The sequence below is a fragment of the Schistocerca gregaria genome, chromosome 9 (genome assembly GCF_023897955.1).
Source record: "Schistocerca gregaria isolate iqSchGreg1 chromosome 9, iqSchGreg1.2, whole genome shotgun sequence".
Classification (NCBI taxonomy): Eukaryota; Metazoa; Arthropoda; class Insecta; order Orthoptera; family Acrididae; genus Schistocerca; species Schistocerca gregaria.
In genome coordinates this window covers 213,350,824-213,377,994 of record NC_064928.1, presented here as the reverse complement: position 1 = coordinate 213,377,994, position 27,171 = coordinate 213,350,824, and the positions used below count along the sequence as shown (strand labels likewise).

The following is a 27,171-nucleotide window of genomic DNA, read 5'->3' as shown; positions in this document are numbered from 1 at the left end:
CAAATGTTATTCAATCTGTATATTGAGCAAGCAGTGAAGGAAACAAAAGAAAAATTTGGAGTAGGCATTAAAATTCATGGAGAAGAAATAAAAACTTTGAGATTTGCCTATGATATTGTAATTCTGTCAGAGACAGCAAAGGACTTGGAAGAGCAGTTGAACAGAATGGACAGTGTCATGAAAGGAGGGTATAAGATGAACATCAACAAAAGCAAAACGATGATAATGGAATGTAGTCGAATTAAATTGGGTGATTCTGAGGGAATTAGATTAGGAAATGAGACACTTAAAGTAGTAAAGGAGTTTTGATTTTTGTGGAGCAAAATATCTGATGATGGTCGAAGTAGAGAGGATATAAAATGTAGGCTGGCAATGGCAAGCAAATCGTTTCTGAAGAAGAGAAATTTGTTAACATCGAGTATAGATTTAAGTGTCAGGGAGTCATTTCTGAAAGTGTTCATATGGAGTGTAGCCATGTATGGAAGTGAAACATGGACGATAAATAGTTTGGACAAGAAGAGAATAGAAGCTTTTGAAATATGGTACTACAGAAGAATGCTGAAGATTAGATGGGTAGATCACATAACTAATGAGGAAGTATTGAATAGGATTGTGGAGAAGAGAAGTTTGTGGCACAACGTGACTACAAGAAGGGATCGGTTGGTGGGACATGTTCTGAGGCATCAAGGGATCACCAATTTAGTATTGGACGGCAGTGTGGAGGGTAAAAATCATAGAGGGAGACCAAGAGATGAATACACTAAGCAGATTCAAAAGGATGTAGGTTGAAGTAGGCACTGGGAGATGATGAAGCTTGCACAGGATAGAGTAGCATGGAGAGCTGTATCAAACCAGTCTCAGGACTGAAGACCACAAAACAACAACAGGGGATCCAGTATTAGAATCAGAATTTAAAAGAGCTTTGGAGGACTTAAGACCAAATACAGCACAAGGGATAGGTAACATTCCATCAGACTTTCTAAAATCAATGGGGAAAGTGGCAACAAAACGACTGTTCACATTAGTGTGTAGAACATGTGAGTCTGGGGACACACCATCTGACTTTCGAAAAAGCATCATCCACACAATTCCGAAGACACCAAGAGTTGACAAGTGCGAGAATTATCACACAATCAGCTTAACAGCTCATGCATCCAAGTTGCTTACACGAACAATATACATAAGAATTGAAAAGAACATTGAGAATGTGCTAGATGATGATCAGTTTGTGTTTAGAAAAGGTAAAGGTATGAGAGAGGCAATTCTGAATTGCAGTTGATAGTGGAAGCAAGATAACAGTAAAATCAAGACACATTCATAGGATTTGTCGACTTGGAAAAAGCCTTCGACAATGTAAAGTTATGCAAGATGTTCAAAATTCTGAAGAAAATAGGGAAAAGCTATAGGGAGAGATGGAAAATACACAAGATGTACAAGAGCCAAGAGGGAATAATAAGAGTGGATGACCAAGAACGAAGTGCTCAGATTAAAAAGGATGTAAGACACGGATGTAGTTTTTCCCTCCTACTGTTCAATCTGTACATCGAAGAAGCAATGATGGAAATAAAAGAAATGTTCAGGAGTGGAATTAAAATTCAAGGTGAAAGGACGTCAATAATACCATTCGCTGATAACATTGCTATTCTGAGTGAAAGTGAAGAGGAATTCAATGACCTGCTGAATGGAATGGACAATCTAATGAGTACAGAATATGGACTGAGAGTAAATCGAAGAGAGATGAAAGTAATGAGAGGCAGCAGAAATGAGAATAGCGAGATACTTAACATCAGGATTGATGGTCATGAAGTAAATAAAGTTAAGGAATTATGCTACCTGGGCAGTAAAATAACCAATGGCGAACAGAGCAAGGAGGGCATCAAAAGCAGACTAGCAATGGCAAAAAGAGCATTCCTGGCTAAGAGAAGTCTATTAGTATCAAACGTACACCTTAATTTGAGGAAGAAATTTCTAAAAACGTACAACTGGAGTAGAGGATTGTATGGTAGTGAAACATTGACTGTGGGAAAACCAGGACAGAAGAGAATCAAAGCACTTGAGATGTGGTGCTACAGACGAATGCTGAAAATTAGGTGGACTGGTAAATTAAAGAATGAGGTTCTGCGTGGAATCAGTGAGGAAAGGAATATGTGGAAAACACTGATAAGGAGAAGGGACAGGATGATAGAATATCTGTTAAGACATGAAAAAGAAAAAAAAAACAATGACCAAAATTTTCAAGGTATTTTCCAAGCACTTCATGTGGATTTTACCACACGATATAGTCAGACAATATGGTGGTACATTGGTTAGCATCACACTTTCTTAATTTTGTGTTCTATGCTCGAAACCTGATTATTACTTTTATTTTTGTTTTTCATTTGTACAACCATGTCTGTAGAAGATTACTACATGAATGTTTTCCCGTGTATATGGATATAACATTGTCCTTATTCAAATATCAGAATATCTGTGCACCAAACATTTCTGTGATTGGCATCATCCAAGGAAAAACACCAAATCTTCCTGAAGAATAAACATGTGAATAAAATATTTTGAGAATGAACTATCAGAATATGAGAATTTAAAAAGATCGTAAACCAGGACTATACCAGACACATACACGGTGAACATTAATAAAACTGAAAAACTGCAGCGATGGATTTTTGACTGGAAATGAAAGGAAAAACTCCCTTAAAATCCACATCCTTTCGTCTTTCCCTCTCCTTCCCTCTTTCCTGAAGAAGCAACCATCGGTTGCGAAAGCTAGTAATTCTGTGTGTGTGTTTGTGTGTTTTGTTCATTGTGCCTGTCTGCCGGTGCTTTCCCACTTGGTAAGTCTTGGAATATTTGTTTTGAAAAATGTTCTTATGAACACGTGACCAGAAATTGACGCTGTGTGCGCACAGCAACAACAAATCATCCCAGAACACAGTACAGAGCTGCACTACAACCACATCACAACAGAGATGTTCAATATGAACTTCATGTGATGCAATGCACGCATTCAGACACCGTATCATGGATTCGTGCACTCTTTGCCACATTCTAGCTTCTCTCCAAAATTAATCACAGGCAATGTGAGCATGCTGTTGAAGGGCCTGAATGTCAGGAACTGGTTCAGCATACACAACGCTTTTCAGATGCGTCCAGAGGTAAAAATCCAGGGGGTGTTGTGAGTTGAGGTACTTGTTTTGGTATAGCCATACTACGTCTCGAACATTTCCAACTGCCTGGTTGTACACGAAAACCATTTCGGCCTGATTCCGACATGTATACTGGACCATTCTGATGCTTACAGTATACTGTGTCAATCACATAACCTGCAACATACAACAAACACATGGCACGTGGTCACTAGAACCATCAATTGGCAGCACCATCTACCGTGGCCACGATGCATTTCTGAGCACATGTTCATAGGACAGTCCAACTGTCCAATCAGGAATCCATCCTTGCAGTTTGTCCATTTTGTTAATGTTCATCCCATTTACTATATAGTAAATATGTGATAATTATTGTAAAATCCAATTGTAATTTTACAATTAATATAGCACCCTTGTATCCCCTAATTTGATAACAAACATTTGTATAGTAACTTTCTATGGACACTGGTAGATAACTGAAAACAATAAAAATAAACGAAACAAAAACACAGGATGCAAAATTAAGAAGCTGCTACACTAACTACTGAGACACCATTCTGTCTGAAGATATTGCACAGTAAAAGGCACATATAGTATCTCAAAAATATCTTGTAAACAACTGAGTATTTGAAGATAAGCCGAGGCACATGTTCGCTTATTTTGACCCCTATTTCACCGAGCGAGGGAACTTTAAAAAAATTGAGTATATTGCCTTATCATATAAAATACTTAAATTACTAAAAGTACCAACATTTTGTCTTTGAGTTGCAACCACCTTTCTCAGTGAAAATACTGATTAACTTGGGTGTGGTCACATGAGTATATTACATTGCTGGCACTGTCAATATACCACTGCCATCACATTTATTAGGTTTTATTGGCCTTAAAATAAAATTGGTGGGTATAAGGAGAGAGGGGGCCATAAGGGGATGACTACTTGTGGTTTGCACAGCTTGCTGGCAATTGGCAATCTGCTACAAATCAGTGACAAGCTACTGTGGGCAGTGTTTCACTGCTGCTATTAGCAGAGAGACGTCACCACTCGGGCGTATGGTGTTTGTCGGGTTGGTCGTGACAGTGTCCAATGAAGCTGCTGCCCTGCAATCACATTTGGCTTCACACACTGGGATTGCTGGCAGGCAGGCAGCTGGGAGCCTCTATCCATCATCCCTGTTGATGTTGTCAGGCTGTTGACTCTGTTATTTTTACTTCATGCATACACAGCTCTCTCATGAGTGCCTGTGCCTCTTGAAACTCGACAACCTGCCCACAATCACAACAGTGCTCCACTAGAGCCGACATGTTGGATCGCCTCAACTGAACACAGCACTCGTGCACTGCTACACTGGTGTTAATAGACTCTGGTTTCCCCCCTGGAGGTTGCACTCCACTCACATTGCATCTCACATACATCGGCAGCTTTGAGGAGTTTATTGCATCCTGGGAGTTGTTCTTTTATTTCACTTTCTGTATCTGACTTCCTGCTGAACTTGTACTTTGTACAAGTGTATCTTCTTGTTTTCTTGTCATATCTGGCCGAAATGTCCATACATCTTAGTATTTTAAATATTTTGTAAGATGACCAGTTAATACACCTAGAATGCTTTTAGTGAGCTCTTTGAACAGTTGTGCATTCTGACAGTAGCCTCACAGGTACATCTTTAACGTTTCTGGTCCGTCAATCCTCAGATGCTATTAATACAGGTGTTTATAAATTAATTATACAGAAGTAACCTTTAATTGTGAAAATGGTTAGTAACTTACAGAAATGTTTGGTACAGCACTAAATGCAGAATACTTAAAGTTTTATTTCCACCAAACACTGTTAGATCCTGATGTTCTCAGTACGTGGCATGAATGAATGAGTTAATAGAACAGTCATCACGGAGTCACAGAACAGTGCAGGGTGCACTCAGTGTTATTTATGGTTTCAAGAATCCAAATCTGCTACTACAGTTCAGAAAAACCTCAGGACTAAATATCACATGCCAACATCTCAAAGACGAACTGTTTTTAATTAGTGCAGATGTTTCACCAAAGCTGGCTTTGTATCACATAAGACAATGGGTCAGGTAGGCTAGCAGTCTCTGAAACAGCAGTTGAACAAGTCTGGCAGGCTTACATTTGTAGTCCAGGTATATCAATGACGCAATGTCAAAGTTCAGATAGGGGTGAGGAGGCACCATGTCATGAAATTGAACACGTACAGGACTCACCATAGGTAAACGTTTTTTTTGCGCTCTAATCTTTAATAAGATTTACAGTCATTTCTTTTTCGCTGAGTCAACTGTAACTGACCTATCATGCCTGAACATGCTTGAACATTATCTAATGCCTCAATTACAACAGCATATGGGCACAGAATATATTTTCCAGCAAAATGGTGCACCATCATGTTGTCATCATGCAGATGCCCCTTATCTCTGTAGGAATGCGCTGATTTGAATTGGATGTTGTGAAACAATATACGGGCCATCATCATCTGGTTCAAATCCCATGGACTTCTGTGTGTAGCATTACAAAAAGACAGAGTGTTTGTTGCTTCGTGTCCAGGAAACATCGACAAGCTGCGACAATGGATAACATGAGCATTTGCCAACATACAACAACTCTTCCTTCATAGGATTTGGCAGGAAACTGATTACACATGGAACATTTGTCATGTCACACAGGTAGCTGTACTGAAAATTTGTAAGTAAATCTTTAACATTACTGCATTCAGTGCTGTGTGAAATGTTTATGTAAGTTATTTACCATTTTCACAATTAAATTTTACTTTTGTGCAACTAATTCATAAACATGCTGTATAATAAAACCTCACTACCTAATGAAGTTTGTCATCAAAAATTAATGATATTTTGAAAACAGTAACACTGCATGACGTCAGAGATATTTTGTGGCGGCATCCTTGTACAAAACCTTCTTGGTGCACAGACTATGTCAAATCAAAGTCAAAACTCTACCTTTCAAAGATAATCACAGTCTTCTTAGTCAAGAGATAACTGTCTGCCAGGAGCAAAATTTACCTCCCTTAAAGTGGTGTTCAAGTCTGTCACTGGGGCAGGTGATGCCAGTGCTGTTCCACTTCTACAGTGCAGCCCCGAGTGGGACACAATGAGAGGGAGTTAGTGCCTCATTGCCAATTTGCCACATATGCATATGTTAATCTCGCCCTCAAGGTGATGTCATACCACTAACAGAAGTTAGAATTCCAAGTGACATCACCAGACTGAAAATGAACTAGAGCGCCACTGCAAATGAGGCAGACTTCGCTCCTGGCAGTCAGCCACCACCTGATGATCATTTTCAAAAGTCCATACACCAAGAAGATTTTGTAACCCAGCTACATTCATAAATTTCTACATTATTAAGTGACTATTCCGAAACCCAATACCAGTTGCAGGTTGGACATCTGGCGGCTCCCAGGGACCTCAAGAATTTGATTTTTAATATCTCGTGTAATTATTGACAGAATTTAAAAATTTAAAATGCTGTCATAGTCAAAATATTAAGAGAATAATCTTATGTTCAACGTTTAACACAATAAGACAAGTGTCACAGTCAGAAACCATTAGCAGCATAACTGATAGTATGCAAATACAGAGACTTGACTCATCCAGGGTTTGGGAATGAAAGCAACTGGCGATTTCCAACGAACTTTACCCATCACTTCAAACCTTTATGAACCTTTTTCTCATTGACACGCACCACAAAGTGGTGAAAGGAAAAAAAGTTTATCACTTACTACATTTTCATTGTTCAAGCAGTAAAACTTTACTGTCAGACATGACATTTCAATTTATTGCTTCTATATTAGCAAGTCTATTCACAACAAAATGCAGGGGGTAGGGAGGGGGGGGGGGAGGGGGAGGTGGCATTCACATTGTTAAGGAATTATCTGCCACTATAAAATTATTGCAAAGCTGTTTTTCAATCTTAAACTGTGTCCTTAACCTGTGCCAAATTTTATAAACATGTATACTGCAAATGAGGTCTTGCTCATCACTATAATCAATCATTTTGTGTGGCTCAATGGCTGGTGCAAGTCTTACACTTTCACGTCACATTGGTTACTTCTGTGTCCCTAACCTACCCCACTTATGCCAACAGAGAAAAAGCGGCTCTACAGTTTAATATGGGATGCAAACCATGTGTCATTCTTGTTGGCAGGTGAAGGCTAGGTTAAATGTGAACTGAAACTGTCCATGATCCGACCAGGATTTGATCCTCTGACTGACGAGGACTTTACCACTACATCACCGGGTACAGCTGAAGGTTGATTAACAGTATTCTAATAATATGCCACAGTAATCTTAAATCAGATAAAGACAGTTTGCATGATTATACCATTCAAAAAAGAAACAACTCACCACGAAAGAAGTTCCAAAGGAGACAGAAATCTGTAGATGTAATGTACATTTACAGGTAGATAAATGATTACAATTTCAGAAAAAAATGGTGGATGTATTCAGGAGAAAGAGCTTCACAAATTGAGCAAGTCAATAAACCGTTGACCCACCTCTGCCTCTTATGCAAGCAGTTGTTCTTCTTGGCATTGACTGATAGACTTGTTGGATGTCCTCCTGAAAGATCATCATCATCATCATCATCATCATCATCATCATCATCGTCTTGGATAGTTCCCAGCCTCTGGCTGGGCCTGTTTGGAACATAACCTCTCCATCGTCTTCTGTCTTCCCACCACCTCTCCTTCATCTTGGTCCAGCCTTCTCCTTTCTTCTGTACGCATTCCTCCACTCCTTTTAGCCATCTCTCTCTTGTTCTTCCTCTTGGTCTCTTTCCTCCCAGTTTCATCTCGTGTATCCTTGTGGGTATTCTCTTCTCCTCCATCCGCTTAACATGCCCATTCCATATAAGCCTTGATTTCTCTGTCTCCTCCTATAATGGTTCCACCTTCATTAACTCTCCGATCCTCTCATTTGTTTTGACCAGTCTATCTTTGTCACTCCAACACTGTTCCTCAAGAATTTCATCTCACTAGTTTGTACTTTGCTTTTTTCTCTTCCTTTTATAACCCAGGTTTTGGATGCATATGTCAGGATTGGGACATAGTGTGACTGGTATATAACCTTGTTACTGATCTGGGGTACATCCTTGCTCCATATCAGGCTTCTGACACTCTTTCGAAATGCTTCTGCTCAGGCTTCCTAGGTACTTGAAACTTGGCACTCTCCTCAATCGTTCCCCGATAATCGTTATTCCAGGTGTTCCTCTCCCCGTCGTTCTCGTTGTGATGATTATCTCAGCCTCACTTGTACTAAATTTCATCCCATATTCTTGTACTGTTCATTCCCACACATCCAACTGCTCTTGTACTTCCCCCTCCTTATTCCCCCAGATCACCTGCAAACACCATAGCTTTCATCTTTCCTTCACCAATTACTTGAACTACTGTACTCATTATACCATCCCTCACTACAATGCAGAGTAATGGTGAAAGCGCACTTCCCTGGCTCAAGCCATTCTTCTGTTCAGTCCAAGCTGATCTCTCTCCTCCCACTTTCCCACAGTTCACACTTCTATGGTCCATTTCCTTTATCCTCCAAATAATCTGTTTTGCTACTCCTCTGTTCTCCAGGGCTTTCCACACTTTGCTTCTATGTTCACTATCGTACGCTTTTTCAATGTCCAGGAAGGTCATTATTAGATCTATTCCATATTCATAATGCTGTTTCTGGAGTTGTCCTGAAAGATACTGTGCCAATCTCTGTCCAACTGGCATTTTAGATCATCAAAATCCTGCGATGGTTAAAGGGACCTGCCTGTAATGCTCCAAATGTTCTCAATTGGGGGAGATCTGGCAACCTTGTTGCCATGAAGATAAGCAGCAGAAATTCTTAACATGTGCAGGGGACATTATTTTGCTGTAATGTACGCCCTGGATGACTTGTAATAATCTGCAACATAATGGGCTTAGAATATTGTTCACACACTGCTCTGCTGTAACGGTGCTGTGGACGACCATCCGAGGGGGTCTTGCTATGTAAAGAAATGGCATCCCATACCATCACTCCTGATCGCAACCTGGCTATCGGGCCTCATGGCAGGCGATAGTCAGGTTGGCAGCCCACCGTTGTCTGTGGCATCTCCAGACACATCTTTGACCAGGAACCTCGTTTCCTGGAGTAGAATTGTCTGTAGTTATGAGTCCTGCTTTGAATTGAGCCCTAATAACCAGCAAAGACACGTCTGGAGACCACCTGGACAGCAGTAGGCCATCCGAAGATGCCCCGGACAATGGTGAGATATCAACCTGACTGTCACCTGCCATATTGCCCAACAATCAGGCCTGACGATGGGGTGCCATTTCTTTTCATAGCAGGGCCCCTTGGGTTGTCATCTGCATCACGCTTATGGCCAGTGGTACATCAACAATATCCTATGACCCATTTTGTTGTCCTTCATGGAAAGCCATCCTGGGCTTAAACTTCAGCAAGACAAAGCTCAGCTGCACACGGAGAGTGTTTTTATGCTTGCCGAACCCTAACTTGGCCGGCAAAGTCGTTGGGTCTCTCCCGAACTGAGAATGTCCTTCCATCCTGGAGTTTCTGACAATCTAAAGCACCAATTGGACAGAATGTGGCACAATATCCCTCAGGTGGGCATCCAACAACTTTTTCAGTCAATGCCAAGCAGACTAACTGCTTGCATAAGAGCCCAAGTTGGACCAATGTGTTACTCACTTGCTCAATTTGTGAAGTTCTCTCTGTTGAAAAAATCATCCTATTTTTCTCGAATTTTTATTGTGTGTGTGTGTGTGTGTGTGTGTGTGTGTGTGTGTGTGTGTGTGTGTGTGTGTGTGTGTGTGTGTCCTTTTTTCCCTTTCTCTTAAAGTGGACATAAATTCACTGTCTTCACAAGTAGACACCTGCATATCGGTACATATCTTTCAAAGTACTCATTAACAGGACATTGGCACTGATGGTATATTTTCGTTTTTATAGTTGATTTCATGACTGTTCCCAATGCTCTAACAGAAGACCTGTTCATCCTGAGGCATTTCAAACAGTGGTGTTTTGTGTGTTCAGTGTCCGATTCCAACAATATGACTAGCTCACCTGGCAAAAGACTGTCCACAAAACAGAATTAGTATGGCTACTGACCTGAAAAGATGCCTTTGGCACATAAAGAAAACCTCAAAAATTTTCACAGAATGGTGCTACAAACTGATGATCTTTAATAACAACTAAGAACGATTTTTCAAATTAGGTACTCACCGAAACTCAGTTATTGTTTACTTGAAACATGATGCTGCCAGAGCGTCCATGAAATACTAGTTTATTATGAAATTATTATGTCACAATCACACAAAGGAAAAGCTGAAATGAGAACATAGGAAAAATAAAGAAGACCCCCAAAGTCGTTGGGCACTCATGTGTCCAAAAGAGTGCAGCAATCACTGCAACAACTAAAGTTTACAAAGTGAATATGCATGTAAGAAAACTGTATGTTAAACAATGGAAGATCTGAGCTGGACTAACAACAAATACAGTGGCTAGATTCTTACTCACCACACTGAGGAGGCATAGAGTGGCAGACAGGCACACTGAAAGAAGACTGCAACTTGCCACTTCCCATACCAGCAATGGATTTATGTGGTCACTGACAGGAAGCCAACTTACTGAGGACAATTCCAGAGCAAATCATTTTTTTGTCACAATTAATTAAAGAGGCTGTAGTAAAGACTGATGCACTAGCTTTTGGGGAAGTTAAGTGCAGAAAGAGAAGCAGGGAACCTCACATAATACTAGAGACAGAAAGCTGGTTGAAACCTGAAATTGACAGCAGTGAGAGTTTTTGGGGAAAATATGAGTGTATACTGAAAGGATAATGAAATGATAAATGGAGGTGGTGTATTTATCACAGCAGACAATAAAATCAAATCCACCGAGGTAGAAATTGAAGTTGCATGTGAGACTGGTTGGGCAAGACTCAGTATCAGGGGTGGGCATAAGATGACAATTAGATTCTTGTGTCACCCACCAGACTCCTCTCTCATCTCCTGATGTAACAAAAACTTTACAGAAAATATCAGTTCACTTGTATGTAAGTCCCACATCATACTGCAATCATCAGTAAAGACTTTAATAATTCAACAATTAATTGGGTCAGTTAAGAGTTTTGGCAGTGGTGAGTGTGGTACAACATCCTGTGAAACTTTAGTAAATGTCATTTCTGAAAACTACCCACAACAGATAGTGACAAACCCCACTCATGATGAAAATATATTACATGTAATGGCAACAAACAGACCTGACCTCTTTCAGGATGCCCACATCAAATCTGTTATCAGTGAGCAAGAAGTGGTTGTGGCAACAATGGTTACCAAAGTACAAAGGATAGCTAAAACAAGCAGAAAGATGTATATGTCCAGTAGACTAGATAAAAAATCTGTGGTGCCACATCTCAATGAGAAACTTGAAACTGTCAGCACAGGCCAAGGGCACATAGGAGAACTACAGTTCAAGTTTAAATGAATAGTTGAACATGCACTGAAGTAGAATAGTCCATAATAGGAGGGACCGTCCTTGGTATACAGTCACTGTAAAGAAACTTCTAAAGAAAGAGAGATTATTGCATAATAGGTGTAAAACAAAGGATATGCCTATAGATAAATATGCTGAAGGAAACGTGTTTGGCTGTCAAGACAGCAATGCATGATGCCTTCAGTGACTATCATGCAGAATACTGTCTCACGATGTTTTACAAAACCCAAAGAAATTCTGGTTGTATGTAAAGCCTGTTAGTGGCATCAAAGTTACTATCCAGTCCCCAGCGACTGAGACAGGAACTGAAATTGAGAGTAACAAAGCAAAAGCTCAAATGCTTAACTCCATTCTCAAATACTCCTTTACAAAGAAAATCCTTGTACCACTGACAAGCTGAATGAAATAAGTATTAGTGTCAGTGGTGTTGAGAAACAGCTGAAATCATTAAATGTAACGAAGCTCCAGACACCAATGGAATCCCTGTCAGGTTCTATACTAAATTTGCAGTTGAGTTAGACCCTCATCCCACTATAATCTATAGTAGATCCCTTGAACAAAAAACCTTGCCCAGTTCTTGGAAAACAGCATATCACGCTCTTTTACAAGAAGGGTAGTAGAAGTGACCTCCAAAACTACCATCCAATGTTCTTGACATCTATTTGTTGTAGAATATTAGAATGTATTCTGAGCCTAAACATGAGGTATCTTGAACAGAATGACCTCAATGCCAACCAGCACAGATTCCGAAACATTCATCATGAGAAACCCAGCTCACACTGTTCTCACTTGACATACTAAAAGCTTTGGATTAAGGCAGTTGGATAGATGCAATAATTGTTGATTTTCAAAAAGTATTTGACTCAATAGCACACCTATGCTTATTGTCAAAAGTATAATCATATGGGTATCAAGTGAAATTTGTGACTGGATTGAGGACTTTTTGGTAGGGTGGATGCAGCATGTTATCTTGGATGGAGAGTCATCATTAGTTGTAGAAGTAACTTCAGATTTGCCCCAAAGAACTGTGTTGGGTATCCTGCTGTACATGCCGAACATTAATGACCTATCAGACCATATTAATAGCAATGTCAAACTTTTTGAAGATGCTGCAGTAACCTACAATGAAGTACTTTCTGGAAGAAGCTGCATAAATATTCAGTCTGATCTTGATAAGATTTCAAAGTGTTGCAATGATTGGCCAGATCCATGAAATAATCATAAATGTAAAACTGTGCACTTCAAAAAAACCAAAACCCATAGTATCCTATGTCGTAGTACCTACAAGTCACTGTTGGAACTGGCCAACTCATATAAATATCTAGGTGTAACACTTTGTAGGGATATGAAGTGGAACGATCACATGGTCTCAGTTATAGGTTTAGCATGTGGTAGACTTCAGTTTATTGGTAGAATACGGGGGAAGTCCTATCAGTCTGCAAAGGAGGTTGCTTACGATCACTTGTGTAGCTGGTTCTAGAATATTGTTCAAGTGTGTGGGACCCATACCAAATAGGAACAACAGGCAATATTGAATGTATACATAGGACAGATGGTCAAGGTTGGTCTGATCCATGGGAGAGTGTCAACAGAAATACTGAAGGAAGTGAATAAGTAGGCTCTTAAAGATAGATGAAAACTATTCAGAGAAAGTCTTAACAAATTTTCAAAGACCAGCTTTAAACGATGATGCTAGGAATATAGTTCACACAGGGATTGTGAGAATAAGATCTAATGATTATTGCACACGCAGAGGCATTCATGATTGTTAGCAATTAGTTGTGAATTGTAGAATTGAATTTAATAGTTATCAGACTGGAGTTTACACAAATACTATCATGTGATGCTGAGGGCCCATGAAATCTGTTATGAGGAGGTGTAAAGACATTGTTCTGCCTTGCATTCACAATTACTTGAGTACTATTGGTAGAAGAGTTTAATTAAACCATTATTAGTGGTCTCCCGAGTTTTTAAAACTGTCATGTCATATTTATAGACAGAAGATTATGAATTGGATTCTGGAAGGAAGGGAGAGTGTCATTTGCAACAGGTAGTATTTTATTTTTTTCTTTGGGGTTATTACGTTAAGATAATGGTACTTGAAAGCTCGTGGTCTCGCGGGTAGCGTTCTCGCTTCCCGAGCACGGGGGTCCCGGGTTCGATTCCCGGCGGGGTCAGGGATTTTTCACCTGCCTCGTGATGACTGGGTGTTTGTGTCGTCTTCATCATCATCATCAATCATCCCCATTACGGTCGGAGGAAGGCAATGGCAAACCACCTCCACTAGGACCTTGCCTAGTATGGCGGCGCGGGTCTCCCGCGTCGCTCCCCTACGCTCGGTAAACGGAGTATGGGACTCATCATCATCATCATCAATGGTACTTGACTTACAAAAAAGTGGATTGTTATTTTTCAGATAATGTTGCTTCATGGTTGGTAGGTATTGTGCGATTCAGTTGAGCCACATAGGTAAATCGAAGATAATGATACCAATTTTGTGAGGAATTTTGGATGTCTTATATAATGCGATGTTAATGAATTTCTTTTGTTTTTGGGTGTTTTCTTAGTTGACTGATAGGTTCATGTTCTTTGTACACCCCCCCCCCCCCCCCCAAAAAAAAAAAAATCCCAATTTTCCACAGATATAGCATAAAATGTTGCTTTCTACATTATAGTACAGGGCGTTATAAGACATTCTGTAAGAACCCTTCTCTGAAAACTACCTAGAACAGATAGATAGAAACCCCACTCATGATGGAAATATACTGGATCTAATGGCAACAAATAGACCTAATTTCTCTGAGGATGCTCACATCGAAACTGGTATCAGAGACCATGACGTTGTTGTGACAACAATGATTACCAAAGTACAAAGAACAACTCAAACAAGCAGGAAGATGAACACGATCTGTAAACTAGATAAAAAAATTAGTAATATCATATCTCAATGAGGAACTTGAAACTTCCAGCACAGGTGGTTCATTGAACCCTCTGCCAGGCACTTTATTGTGAATAGCAGAGTAATCATGTAGATGTAGATGTAGGCCAGGAGCATGCAGAGGAACTCAAGCCTCGAGTTTAAAAGAATAGTTAACCATACGTTGGATAGATATGTACCCAGTAGAACAGTTCATAATGGGAGGGAACCTACTTGGTACTCAGTCACTGTATAGAAACTTCTAAAGAAACAGAGATTATTCCATAATAGGTGTCAAACAAAGCATACGACTATAGACAGAGATAGTGAAGGAAACCTGTTTGGCTGCCAAGACAACAATGCGAGATGCCTTCAGTGACTACCAAGCAGAACACTGTTTCACAAAACCCAAAGAAATTCTTGTTGTATGTCAAGGCCGTTAGTGGTACCAAAATTAGTGCCCAGTCTATAGTCAATGAGACAGCAACTGAAATTGAAGGTAGCAAAGCCGAAGCCAAAATATTTAACTTTTTTTTCAAACATTCCTTTACAAAGGAAAACCCAGAAGAACTGCACCAATTTAATCCCCATACCACTGAAAAAATGAATGAAATAAGTATTAATCTCAGTGGTGCTGGGAAACAGCTGAAATCATTAAAGCTGAACAAAGCTCCAGGCCCCGGTAGAATCCCTGTCAGGATCTATACTGAATTTCCAGCTGAGTTAGTCTCTCTTCTCACTATAATCTATCGTAGATTCTTGCTCAAAAAACTGTGTCCAGTTCTTGGGGGGGGGGGGGGGGGGGGGGGAAAGTGATCCACAAATTACATCCAATATCCTTGACATTGATCTGTTGTAGAATCTTACAACATATTCTGAACAATTCAAACATAATGATGTATCTTGAACAGAATGACCTCCTCAATGCCAACAAGGATGGTTTTCGAAAACATCGATCATGTTAAACCAAATTCACACTTCTAGCATGGGATACTGAAAGCTTTGGATCGAGTACCACACCTACGTTTACTGTCAAAAATACGATCATATGGGGGTATCAAGTGAAATCTCAGGACTTTTTGGTAGGGTGGAAACAGCATGTTATCTCGGATGGAGAGTTGTCATCAGATGTAGAAGTAACTTCGGGTGTGCCCCAGGGAAGTGTGGTTTTGGGACCCTTACTGTTCATGTTGTATATTAATGACCTTGGAGATAATATTAATAGTAACAACACGCTTTTTGCAGATGAAGTATTACCTGAGACAAGCTGCATAAACACTCAGTTAGCTTTTGATAATATTAGCAACTTGCCCTGAATCTTCAGAAATATAAAACCATGCACTTCACAAAACAAAAGAACGTAGTATCCTATAACCATAATATCAATGAGTCACTGTTGGAATCGGTCAACTTGTACTAATACCTGGATGTAACACTTTGTAGGGATATGAAATGGAATTATCACATAGGCTCAGTCATGGGTAAAGTAGGTGATACAATACTGGGGAAGTGCAATCAATCTGCAAACGAGATTGCTTGCAAATCACTCATGCGACACATCCTAGAATACTGCTCAAGTGCATGGGACCCATACCAGGTAGGATTAACAAGGGACACTGAACACATGCAGAGAAGGGCAGCACGAATGGTCACAGGTTTTTTTAATCCTTGAGACAATGTCACAGAGATACTGAAGGAACTGAAACAGCTGACACTTGAAGACAAACATAAACTATACCGAGAAAGTCTATCAGGAGTTTCAAGAACCAGCTTTAAATAATCACTCTAGAGATACACTACAACCCTCACATATTTCTCACACAAGGATCATGAGGATAAGATTAGAATAATTGCTACACACACAGAGGCAATCAATAATGGTGGTTGTAGAGTATAGCCGTAGATGATGATATGGATATGGAAATGGAAATGAGCGTTTGGTGTCATTGGCCGGGGGGCCCCTTACGGGGCAGGTCCGACACCACATTGGGCAACCTACGCGCCGGGTGGGGATGAAATGATGATGATGATGACAACACAACACCCGGGACCCGAGTGGAGAAAATCCCCGACCCAGCCGAGAATCGAACCTAGGCCCCTTAGAACAGCAGTCCGTCACGCTGACCATTCAGCTATCGAGGCGAACATTTTGATGATGTCATAGGTCACAGCTGGTACTCTGCATCATATGGTTCAGTATTTCTGATGAATTACCATATTACTATATTTTACAATAATATGAACCTCCCCGCTATGCAGCAGTAAAAATAAAGTGTGAAAATAAAGATACTCTGGTCAAATGAACTGTTTCGCGCAAATAATAAAACTTGTGAGCGCAGTACAGTAATGTATCCCAAAAAACACACACTTCATGAAGTTAAAACAATTAGTGTGCTGCTTATTCCTCCATTGTCAAACTCATGTTTCTTCACAGACACCTCTGATTAAGCAGTGTACTGAAGGAAAGGATACAATACATTTCATAAACTTTGACCGGTGGCACTATTAACCAGTGTTACGACCATGACCCCACGTAATCATGCATATTTTAACCATACAAATACTGGGACTCCTGAGTGAAGATAGAGTTCTTGGTCACGTAAACTCTTGTTGCACGAAAATATCAGAACACAGCAGAGGAAATGGGTAATTTTATTAGGAACATAAATATAACTATGCAATGACCAATTCAAAAGATTATCACAACACATTTGTTGGCTCTGTCATCAAACAATCAAACTATGACCTTCCAACCTAAATCTTGGGCTACATTAGAGATTAGTCTTTCACTATGACCTTAACTTTTTAAAATATTATTTTGTGATACATTGCTTTCCATCGCCAATTCAAACCTTTCAAACTTAAACTTCAGGCTACTCTACAGATCAGTGAATCACCGAAAACTTCATTTTCAAGATATTTATTGTTGTGTGACATTTATTGGCTTTGCAATATGCAAGCAAACTTTCACTAACTGAAGTCAGTGCAGCTCAGCAGGACAATCACTTCACATACACGGAGGGATTAGTTTGAGAAAGCATTTCATACGCACTTACACAAGTGAGCACTGACAAGCAAGTTTCAATGTCTATTTAAAGAGACTTTTGCTACAGTATGATCTCTGCAGTGACTCTAGTACATAAAGATTGTTAGAAATGACAAAAATTGAACACACAAGGGGCAGGGTGCATTTATGTCAATTATTCAATACCCAGTGGCACTATTACAGTGAGGTTACTGCAGAAAAGTGTCAATATTAAACCACAACAAGGCAGAACTAAATTATACAAGTTTATAGTAACAGATTTGTGAGTATTAAAGAATAAAACACATGCCAGTACAATATAGGAAATATAATCAAAGCAAAAATACTTATACATATATACTGTGGATATACTGTGCTTAATATTAAATAAATTCGCAATACGTAATATAAGTAGGCGTTGGCAAGGGTATCCAGATACTGTCCCTGACCAAAGCACAATGATGTACCTACAGAATCCCAACTGAAGCCTCTGTCTTCTCCTTGTCCAAGCGGATGTTTTTCTGTCTGACATGTGCCAACCCCGTTCTTCATGCTGTCTTCCTGCAGGCAGACAGAACGTGAAACGAGAAATTAGCAAAAACTCAGGGTAAATGAATCACACTGGCACGGACATAAAAAATATTTAACGCTAGTTAGCACTCCGTTTATGAAATTCAATACCATTTTATCTCTGCTGATGTCGGTCCAAGCGCTCAAATTCAAGATATACACACTGAACACATATTTCCAACATATGTTTAATATCCTGTGATTTAACAGGCAATTAACGGCAGTAAAAAAACTATAAGTTTCAAAATAAACAGGGCAAGCGGCCCTTCGTAAATAAACCGTATCGACAACAGGATTTTCTTTATTTCAACTGGTATGTATGATGTAAATGATACGTCAGTTACTTCCCATGATTCCACGATAAAAATTTATTGTCTCTCGGTAATGTAAGGTTACTGACCTTAATCAAGTCAACAAGTTGATATATATCAATCTTCTTTACGAAATTACATCGAAAATTTGTTAATGTAAACAACAGTAAAAATAGAGCTATGGGTGAAAGGCTCCTACCACAGTATCTTGCTGTAACACGCAAGAGGCAATATTTACCATTTTCACTTTGCATCACTCCTTTCTAAACATTTTCCTAGAATTGACATTACTACAGACCTTAAAATTCTTTGGCAAAGATATCACTCATAAATTACATGTGCAATGATGACGCGTATGACTTGCTACGCAGTAGTCAGTTTTGAAACATTACTGCTAGCTTCGATTAACAATATGCTGTTCAGCGTTGAAATATAGCTATATATATACTAAAAAGTACTGTCAGTTCATATCCCCTATAATGTGATCTTACGCGAAAACACCTAGAGCGGCAAAGACAGTTACGGAAACTGCTCCATCACTCCGCGGAAAATCACTGACTAGGTGGGACATTTAAAACGGCTTCATGATTCACAGTTGTTGACGTGATGTCACATGTCATTATGTACTTGGAAATAAAAGTGAATGCATGCAGTGATCCCTCAAGTGCCCAAGTGAAAGCACCCTGCGATGTCGACGACTTTTAAAACATTCTGGCCTACCAAAAACTGAACGAAGCACAAAGCTTAGAGAAGCTTAAAATGTTTCTATACCTTGCTAATTCTCAGTTTTCGTGGTGTCGCTCTAAAAGTTGAGAACTGACCGCACTGCAGATGCTAGTCTATTTTCTATTAGTCACTTTGGTAAATGAGATGTTAATACTCCGGGATAGCATGAGACAGTATTAGCATTATGAAAAACAGATCAAAGTATAATATAACGAGACACGATGTTTAAGTGGACACTGAAGTGCAAAACGCCCACAATAGATGATTTTAAACCAATTCTAGTTTGGCGCTGTCTAGCCTGTTTCGCGATAGTACAAAACGAGCTGCTCTTCATTGAACATTTTCGATGCCCTCCATCAATACTAGTGGATGCAGATCCCACATCACATGATCATACCCCAGCAGAGGATGTACAGACATAGTGTAGGAAGTTTCAAGAGTACCGATACACCTGTTGCATTTTCTCAGTGTTCTGCCAATAAGGGGTAGTCTTTGGTTTGCTTTACCCACAACATTATCCATGCGATTGTTCCACCTTAAGTTATTTGTGATTTTAATCCCAAAGTATTTAGTTGAATTTACAGTCTTTAGAGTTGTGTGATTTATCATGTAGCCGGCCGCGGTGGTCTCGCGGTTATAGCCGCGCAGTCCGGAACCGTGCGACTGCTACGGTCGCAGGTTCGAATCCTGCCTCGGGCATGGATGTGTGTGATGTCCTTAGGTTGGTTAGGTTTAAGTAGTTCTAAGTTCTAGGGGACTAATGACCACAGCAGTTGAGTCCCATAGTGCTCAGAGCCCTTTTGAACCATTTTTGATTTATCATGTAACTAAAATTTACCGGATTTCTATTGGTAATCATTTGGATAACTTTACACTTATTATTATTTAGAGTACATTGCCACTTTTTGCGCTATGTGCATAAATGTCTAAATTATTTTGCAATTTGTTTTCACCATCTGAGGACTTAAGACAATGACAGCATCAAATGCACACAATCTAAGATTGCTACTCAAGTTGTTACCTAAATCGCCTGTGTAAATCAGGAACAGCAGAGGGCCTATAGCCCTTGGGGAACACCAAATACTATTCCTGTTTTACTCAATGACTTTCTGTCAGTCACTATGAACTGTGATCTTGTTGTTGTGGTCTTCAGCCCTGAGACTGGTTTGATGCAGCTCTCAATGCTACCCTATCCTGTGCAAGCGTCTTCATCTCCCAGTACCTACTGCAACCTACATCCTTCTGAATCTGCTTAGTGTATTCATCTCTTGGTCTCCCTCTACGATTTTTACCCTCCACACTGCCCTCCAATACTAAATTGGTGATCCCTTGATGCCTCAGAACATGTCCTACCAACCGATCCCTTCTTCTGGTCAAGTTGTGTCACAAACTTCTCTTCTCCCCAATCCTACTCAATACTTCCTCATTAGTTATGTGATCTACCCATCTAATCTTCAGCATTCTTCTGTAGCACCACATTTCGAAAGCTTCTATTCTCTTCTTGTCCAAACTGTGATCTTTCAGACAGGAAATTATGAATCCAGTCACACAACTGAGACGATACTCGATAGGCACACTATTTGATTAGAAGGTACTTGAGGGATGGTCTCAAAAACCTCCTGGAAATCTAAAAATATGGAATGGATTCGACATCCCCTGTCAATAGCACCCATTACTTTGTGAGAGTAAAGAGTTAGTTGTGTTTCATAAGAACAATATTTTCCAAATTCAGTTGGTTGTTTGTCAATAAACTGTTTTCTTCTAGGTAACTCTTAATGTTCAAGCACAGTATATGTTCTAAAATCCTACTGCAAATTGATGTTAGTAATATGGGTCTGTAATTCAGTGATTACTTGTATTTCCTTTCTTGGCTGTTTGTGTGACTTGTGCAACTTACCAGTCGTTAGGTACGGATCTTTCAACGAGTGATCGGTTGTATATGATTGCTAAATATGAAGCTATTGTACCAGCATACTCTGAGAGGAGCCTGACTGGTATTACAATGAGGACTGGAGGCCTTGCTTTTACTAAGTGATTCAAGCTGCTTCTTCACTGAGGACATCTACTTCAAAGCTACTGGTGCAGGCAGTTGTTCTTGGTTCAAATTCTCGAATATTTGCTTTGTTTTCTTTAGTGAAGGAATTTCAGAAAACAGTATTTAGTAACTCATCTTTAGTGGTACTGCCATCGGTAAATTCATCATTATTATCGCACAGTGAAGGTACTGATTGTATCTTTCCATTGATGTACTGATTGTATCTTTTCATTGGTGTACTTTACATGCGGCCAGAATCTGTTTGGATTTTCTGTCGGTTGCACTAATACTTAAGTTCTGAGTTATTTTATTCAGATAAAAAATACTGATATAGTCCTTTGTACATTTTTATAAATAAGATCCTTTCTATTTCAAAACTATATTCATGAGCTCCTTAGCATTTCTTGGTAGGAGCCATTGAAGCTGAATGGAATTGTGATTTCTTTTGATATTACCTTCCTTACTGGAATTACGAAGCATAAATATATAGTAAAACTGAAAGATTCTGCAAATATCAACGAAAAATGTACATGTATTGCAAGTATGTACATACATAAGGATAGATCACAATTCGTGAAACACAAGTGGCTAATCAGGTACTCTTTTACTTTAGTTTGAAATTTTTGTGGATTCCCAATTTCCTTCGTGATATCCTTCAGTAACCAGGTGAAATCAAAATATAAAACTCCTTCCTGAATAGTAGACAGGGATGCATAATCTATATGAAAATTATTTTTACTTCTAGTACTGTTTTAATTGTAGTGCAGTGTTCATAGAATGGAACGTACATCTTGAAAACAATGCATAAAAGGATAATAGGTACATAACAGTATCTTTACTTGACAATACTTTCTATGCATTCTTAAAATGTTTAGTATTCCCCATATTATGATGTGTAGTACACATTATACTTCATACGAAGATTGATAAAGTTTCATACTTTGCAAAAAATTGTAACATAATGTCAAGCTAAAACAATGGAAAATATGGGATGGAATAACAATATGAATTATGGTAGATTGCTGCTCATCACAGAGGTGAGGTATTGAACAACAAACAGATACCCCTTTAAAAGTAGACCACTGTGTATTTTTTAGCTGACGGCCGAAGGACAAAGGCCTTCATCAGATGAAGAAAAATAAACACACACACATAGCCTCTATTGACTCCAAGCACTGCGACTCAGCGGATGTATCATCAATGCATTAATTATTTTGCTGCAGATGGCTCCAGAACTTGCCCACATGAATATAGTGATTTAATATTGTTTTACACTCATAACCAACTTAGTTTTTAAAAAATGTCAAATTTCATGCAAAATTTGCAGCTATGTTTTTAAGCAATACTTGCATATTTTTATCTGTTTTAATTAACTTTACCATTTACACAGTCTGATTACAAAATTAAGGTAAATCCTCTAATTCCAAACAAAAATGTTAACTAACTATCTGTTCCAAACCATAGGGCACACACACACACACACACACACACACACACACACACACACACACACACACACACCTATATAAAACAGAAAGAAACTTCCACATGGGAAAAATATATTAAAAACAAAGTTGCGAAAGCTCGTAATTCTCTGTGTGTGTGTGTTTGTGTGTTTTGTTCATGTGCCTGTCTGCCGGCGCTTTCCCGCTTGGTAAGTCTTGGAATCTTTGTTTTTAATATATATATATATATATATATATATATATATATATATATATATATTGTGTGGTACTCTTGATCATGCTACAATCCTAAAAAGATAAGCTATAAATAAAAAATACACTTGTATCTGCTGCTAATGATATCCTTCGTACTGCATGCTACACTATAACTTGGCTCTTGTAGTTACATTTCATGGTGCATCTATGCATTCCGGAGAAGCTTGTATGCATCAGAAAGGGTGCAACATCATCTTTTGTAAGAATGGCGCTCCTTATCATTTGGCATTTGCTCACGAATTCCTGAATGACAGATTTTCCAGCTGCTGAATCAGCCACAGCAGACAGATGAATTCTGTCCCCAACATGTTCCTTTATTCATCATATTCCACAGATCCTATCAAAAAAGAGAAGCCTGAGGAATGCAGGATGATTCAAGGTATATATTAATAAGATCTTGTGAAACTCAGCCCACTCTGTTCGTCCATGAGATCCAGAGCACTGCAAACAAAGGCACCTATGTTGTTGCTGTGTTGTGTGACTGCCAGAACGCATTCAGTACAGCTTCACATTGCCATTTAGAGAACAGGATAAGAGTTTACTGAGTGTTGGATCATTCTGTTATTGGAGGTAGGACTTCTTTGCAGTTGGAACTCAACACATCATTCTTAACTAAACAAAACTGCCAGATTTAAAGTAAAGGAAGTACCTCGAGGGAGTGTTATAAGGCTGTTACGGATTGGAATTTGTATTAATGATACTGTGGATAATACTGAAGGCTCCATAAGACTGTTCATGGATGAGGCTGTTGTCTATAGAAAGGTTGAAATGCCAGGAAACTATAGCAAAATTGAGGAGGACCAGCATAGGATTGACAGATCATGGAGGAACTGCTAGTAGACACTGAGCTTGATATAACATATTGCATGCACATAGGGTATGAAGTCAACTACTGTTCAGTTACTCTACTGATGACAAATCACTGAAAACAATAACTGCCACAGAATACTGAGGAGTAACCATCCAGACTGACCAAAACTGTAAAAACAATATTCATCAGGAGAATCTTAAGGAAATTGTGTCACCCACAGAAGTTGCCTACAAAACACTCACTCGACTGATTCTTGAGTATCATCAGTCTGGCACCCTTACCAATTAAGATTAATAGACGGATGGTTGGTGTATTTCATCTTGGGACAATTTGCTCCGTGTGAGAGCATTACATGGGTACTTAACAAGCTCCAGTGGCAGATGCTTTGAGAGAGGTGTATTTCATCTTGGGACAATTTGCTCAGTGTGAGAGCATTACATGGGTACTTAACAAGCTCCAGTGGCAGATGCTTTCTGAGGGGCATGTTGTATAACAGAGAGGTTTATTGTTGAAATATTGAAAGTCTAAGATTCTGAGAAGATTTGGGTAAGATGTTACTTCCTGCCACATTCATCTCACATTATGATACTGCGAGAAAATCAGAAATATGTTAGAGCTTAAATAGAAGCGAAGCTTACTGACAATTGTTCTTTCCATGTAACATTCGTGGATGAAACAGAGAGGAAGGGGGGGGGGGGGGGCACATGGAGGTAGTGGTACCAGACAAATTGTCGGTAATGGTACCAGAAGGATTTTCAGCCACACAGTGTAAGATTGCTTGCAGAGCAAAGATTTTGGTGTGGATGTAGATGGAGAACCAAAGATAAGGAAATTATAGAAACTTAATGTGCATTTATAATGGAAGTGGAAGACCACAGCCTTATTTTCAAAGTATTTATTATTCAGACAACTTGTTTCAACACTACATTTGCACCATCTTCAGATCATTGGGTCTTGTATCATAGGATGCATACCATAACTACGTACCATGGGCAGCTATTCATCAGGAATATACATTCTGAATGTGTGGTTACCACTGTCCAGTGGTGACTACACGTTCAGAATAAACACTTCTGATGAATAGTGGTACATGGCGCCTAGTTATTGTGTGTAACATAGGACACATACTATAACTAGGTACTATGGACCACTATTCATCAGGAGAATATATTCTAAATGTGTAGTCACCACTGGATAATAGTAACTACGCATTTGGAATATGCACTCCTGATAAATAGTGGTCCATGTCACCTAGTTATTGTATGGGTTCCGTGATATGTGAGCCAATGACTGGAAGTACTTGTTTGATTTATAGTAGGACCTGAAGGTGATACAAATGTAGCATTGAAACTTGTCTTCTGAATAATAAGTACTTTGAAAATATGGCTAAGGTGTTCCACTTCCATTACTTGTATTCTTAGCTGCTGTCCCATGTCCACAAGAATGATCAACATTCATAAGTTAATGTGTAAATTGTCCATCCATCCATTTCAGTGCCCTTTAAGCAGCCAATGCCATGCTGGGTCTGGTACATTATGTCTTCAAGTGCACAAAGAACCCTTATATAGGCTATTGTTACTATGGAGTTGGTACTCCCAAATGAATTTTAAAGTTACTGCCAACACCCCATCCCCAGGGAGGAATCCTTGTATCCTTTCTGTCTGCATGTAGTGTACATCACACCCTCAAATCTGAGAATGATTTTCAAAGTGTCCATAAATCATGTAACTGATCTATAAACTAATGCTGGGTCCCATTGTTAAATGACCAGTATGTCTCTCTGTGTCCTAGAAGTAGTTGCTTTAATGTACTCAGTTGACTGGGTGTATTAATGAGAATAGAAGCTTTCGAAATGTGGTGCTACAGAAGAATGCTGAAGATTAGATGGGTAGATCACATAACTAATGCGGAGGTATTGACTAGAATCGGGGAGAAGATAAATTTGTGGCACTACTTGACTAGAAGAAGGGATTGCTTGGTAGGACATGTGTTGAGGCGTCAAGGGATCACCAATTTAGTATTAGAGGGCAGTGTGGAGGGTAAAAATCATAGAAGGAGACCAAGAGATGAATACACTAAACAGATTCAGAAGGATGTAGGTTGCAGTAGGTACTGGGAGATGAAGGAGCTTGCACAGGATGGAGTAGCATGGAGAACTGCATCAAACCAGTCTCTGGACTGAAGATGACAACAACAACAACTGTATTAACAACAAACCATCACTGTACTGCTTGTGCTAATGGCACTGTGGCAGCGGCAGTAAAGCCAGCTCACTGCACAGCTGACTTGTATGCGGCAGTCTCCATTCTTTCTCACTTCAAGCCTGTCTGAGCTAAATTTAATTATGTAAATTAGGAAGAAAGTTGATAGCTTCCTCGATTTTGCTGTCAGGTTGTAAAATCAGTGTGACTCACATTTCACTGGTCCACCAAGAAAATAAGACAAACTCAAACTCTTTCTGAAGAAACTTCAGTAGGATCAGTGGTACTGACTGCCTGCTTTATCATTCTCAGCTTTGAACAGGCTTTGAAAGGGTCAATGGAACTGACTGCCATATCATTCTCAGCTGATAGGCATAACTGGATGGAGGAATGGAGGGGCAACTGGTCAGCACACTACTCTCCTGGTCATTGTCAGCTTTCATAACTGGAGAGGCTAGCTTTTCAATTGGCATCATGAGGGCTGAATGCACCCTTCTTACCAACAGCACTCAGTGGGCAGTCACCCGTGCAGGTGCTAACCAAGCCCAACAGTGCTTAACTTTGGTGATCTTATGGGAACTGACCGGTGCTACCATTACAGCAATGCTATTGGCAAGAAAGTAACTACTTGGATGAAATATGCTGCCTCCTAGTTGTAGTAGACAGTTGCTGTTTATGGGCTGTTAGTAGCTTGGCACTTATTTAGTTCCAGTCATATGTATATGTTCCTTCTTATTGCACATTCCTTCTTGTAAATGCAGCTTTACAATGACACTGTTACTTTCCATGTAGCTAATCCAACTTTTTTTTTTATCCCTAATCGTAGAATTAAGATTAAGATTAAGATAGAATTAGTTGGGAGCTTCTCTTATATGAAAATTAGTTTTGTATCTTGTATTAAAACTGTAGAAATTTCAGATCAGCTGGAATTGAATTTGATTGTTAACAACAAAACAACAGGAGTAAATTTATAGAAAGTGAGTATTAGAATTCTAAGTCCATTAAAAGGTTCCTGCAAGATGTAATGAACTGAGCTTCTTGATTAATTTACCTGTGTGTTTATTCCATTTTTGCATGTTATCCAACTGGACCCTAGAGAGTTTTATAGAGTGTATTTAGTGCATGGCCATTAATGTCTGCTCCTTGTGCTAAAAGGTCATTATCACTTGTGTGAAACCGCTTATGAGGCTCTGAGAGATTAAGA

General features: G+C 39.3%; 1 protein-coding gene across 5 annotated transcripts in view; it reads right to left on the bottom strand.

Annotated features, from left to right (window-relative positions):
* The window catches only part of LOC126292212 (zinc finger protein 26-like), a 71,418-nt gene extending 52,399 nt beyond the window's left edge, over positions 1-19,019 (bottom strand). The window contains exons 1-2 of one of the 5 annotated variants that reach the window (XM_049986070.1): positions 18,965-19,019; positions 18,064-18,153 (exon numbers count right to left, since the gene is read on the bottom strand). In XM_049986070.1, coding sequence (XP_049842027.1) covers positions 18,064-18,144 — 81 coding nt within the window. In that variant the 5' untranslated portion in view covers positions 18,145-18,153; positions 18,965-19,019. Of the gene's footprint in view, positions 1-18,063; positions 18,154-18,273; positions 18,534-18,562; positions 18,866-18,964 lie in introns of those variants that run through there. The other 4 variants (XM_049986066.1, XM_049986067.1, XM_049986068.1 and 1 more) reach the window with 4 other exon arrangements.
* Positions 19,020-27,171: the final 8,152 nt, after the last annotated feature.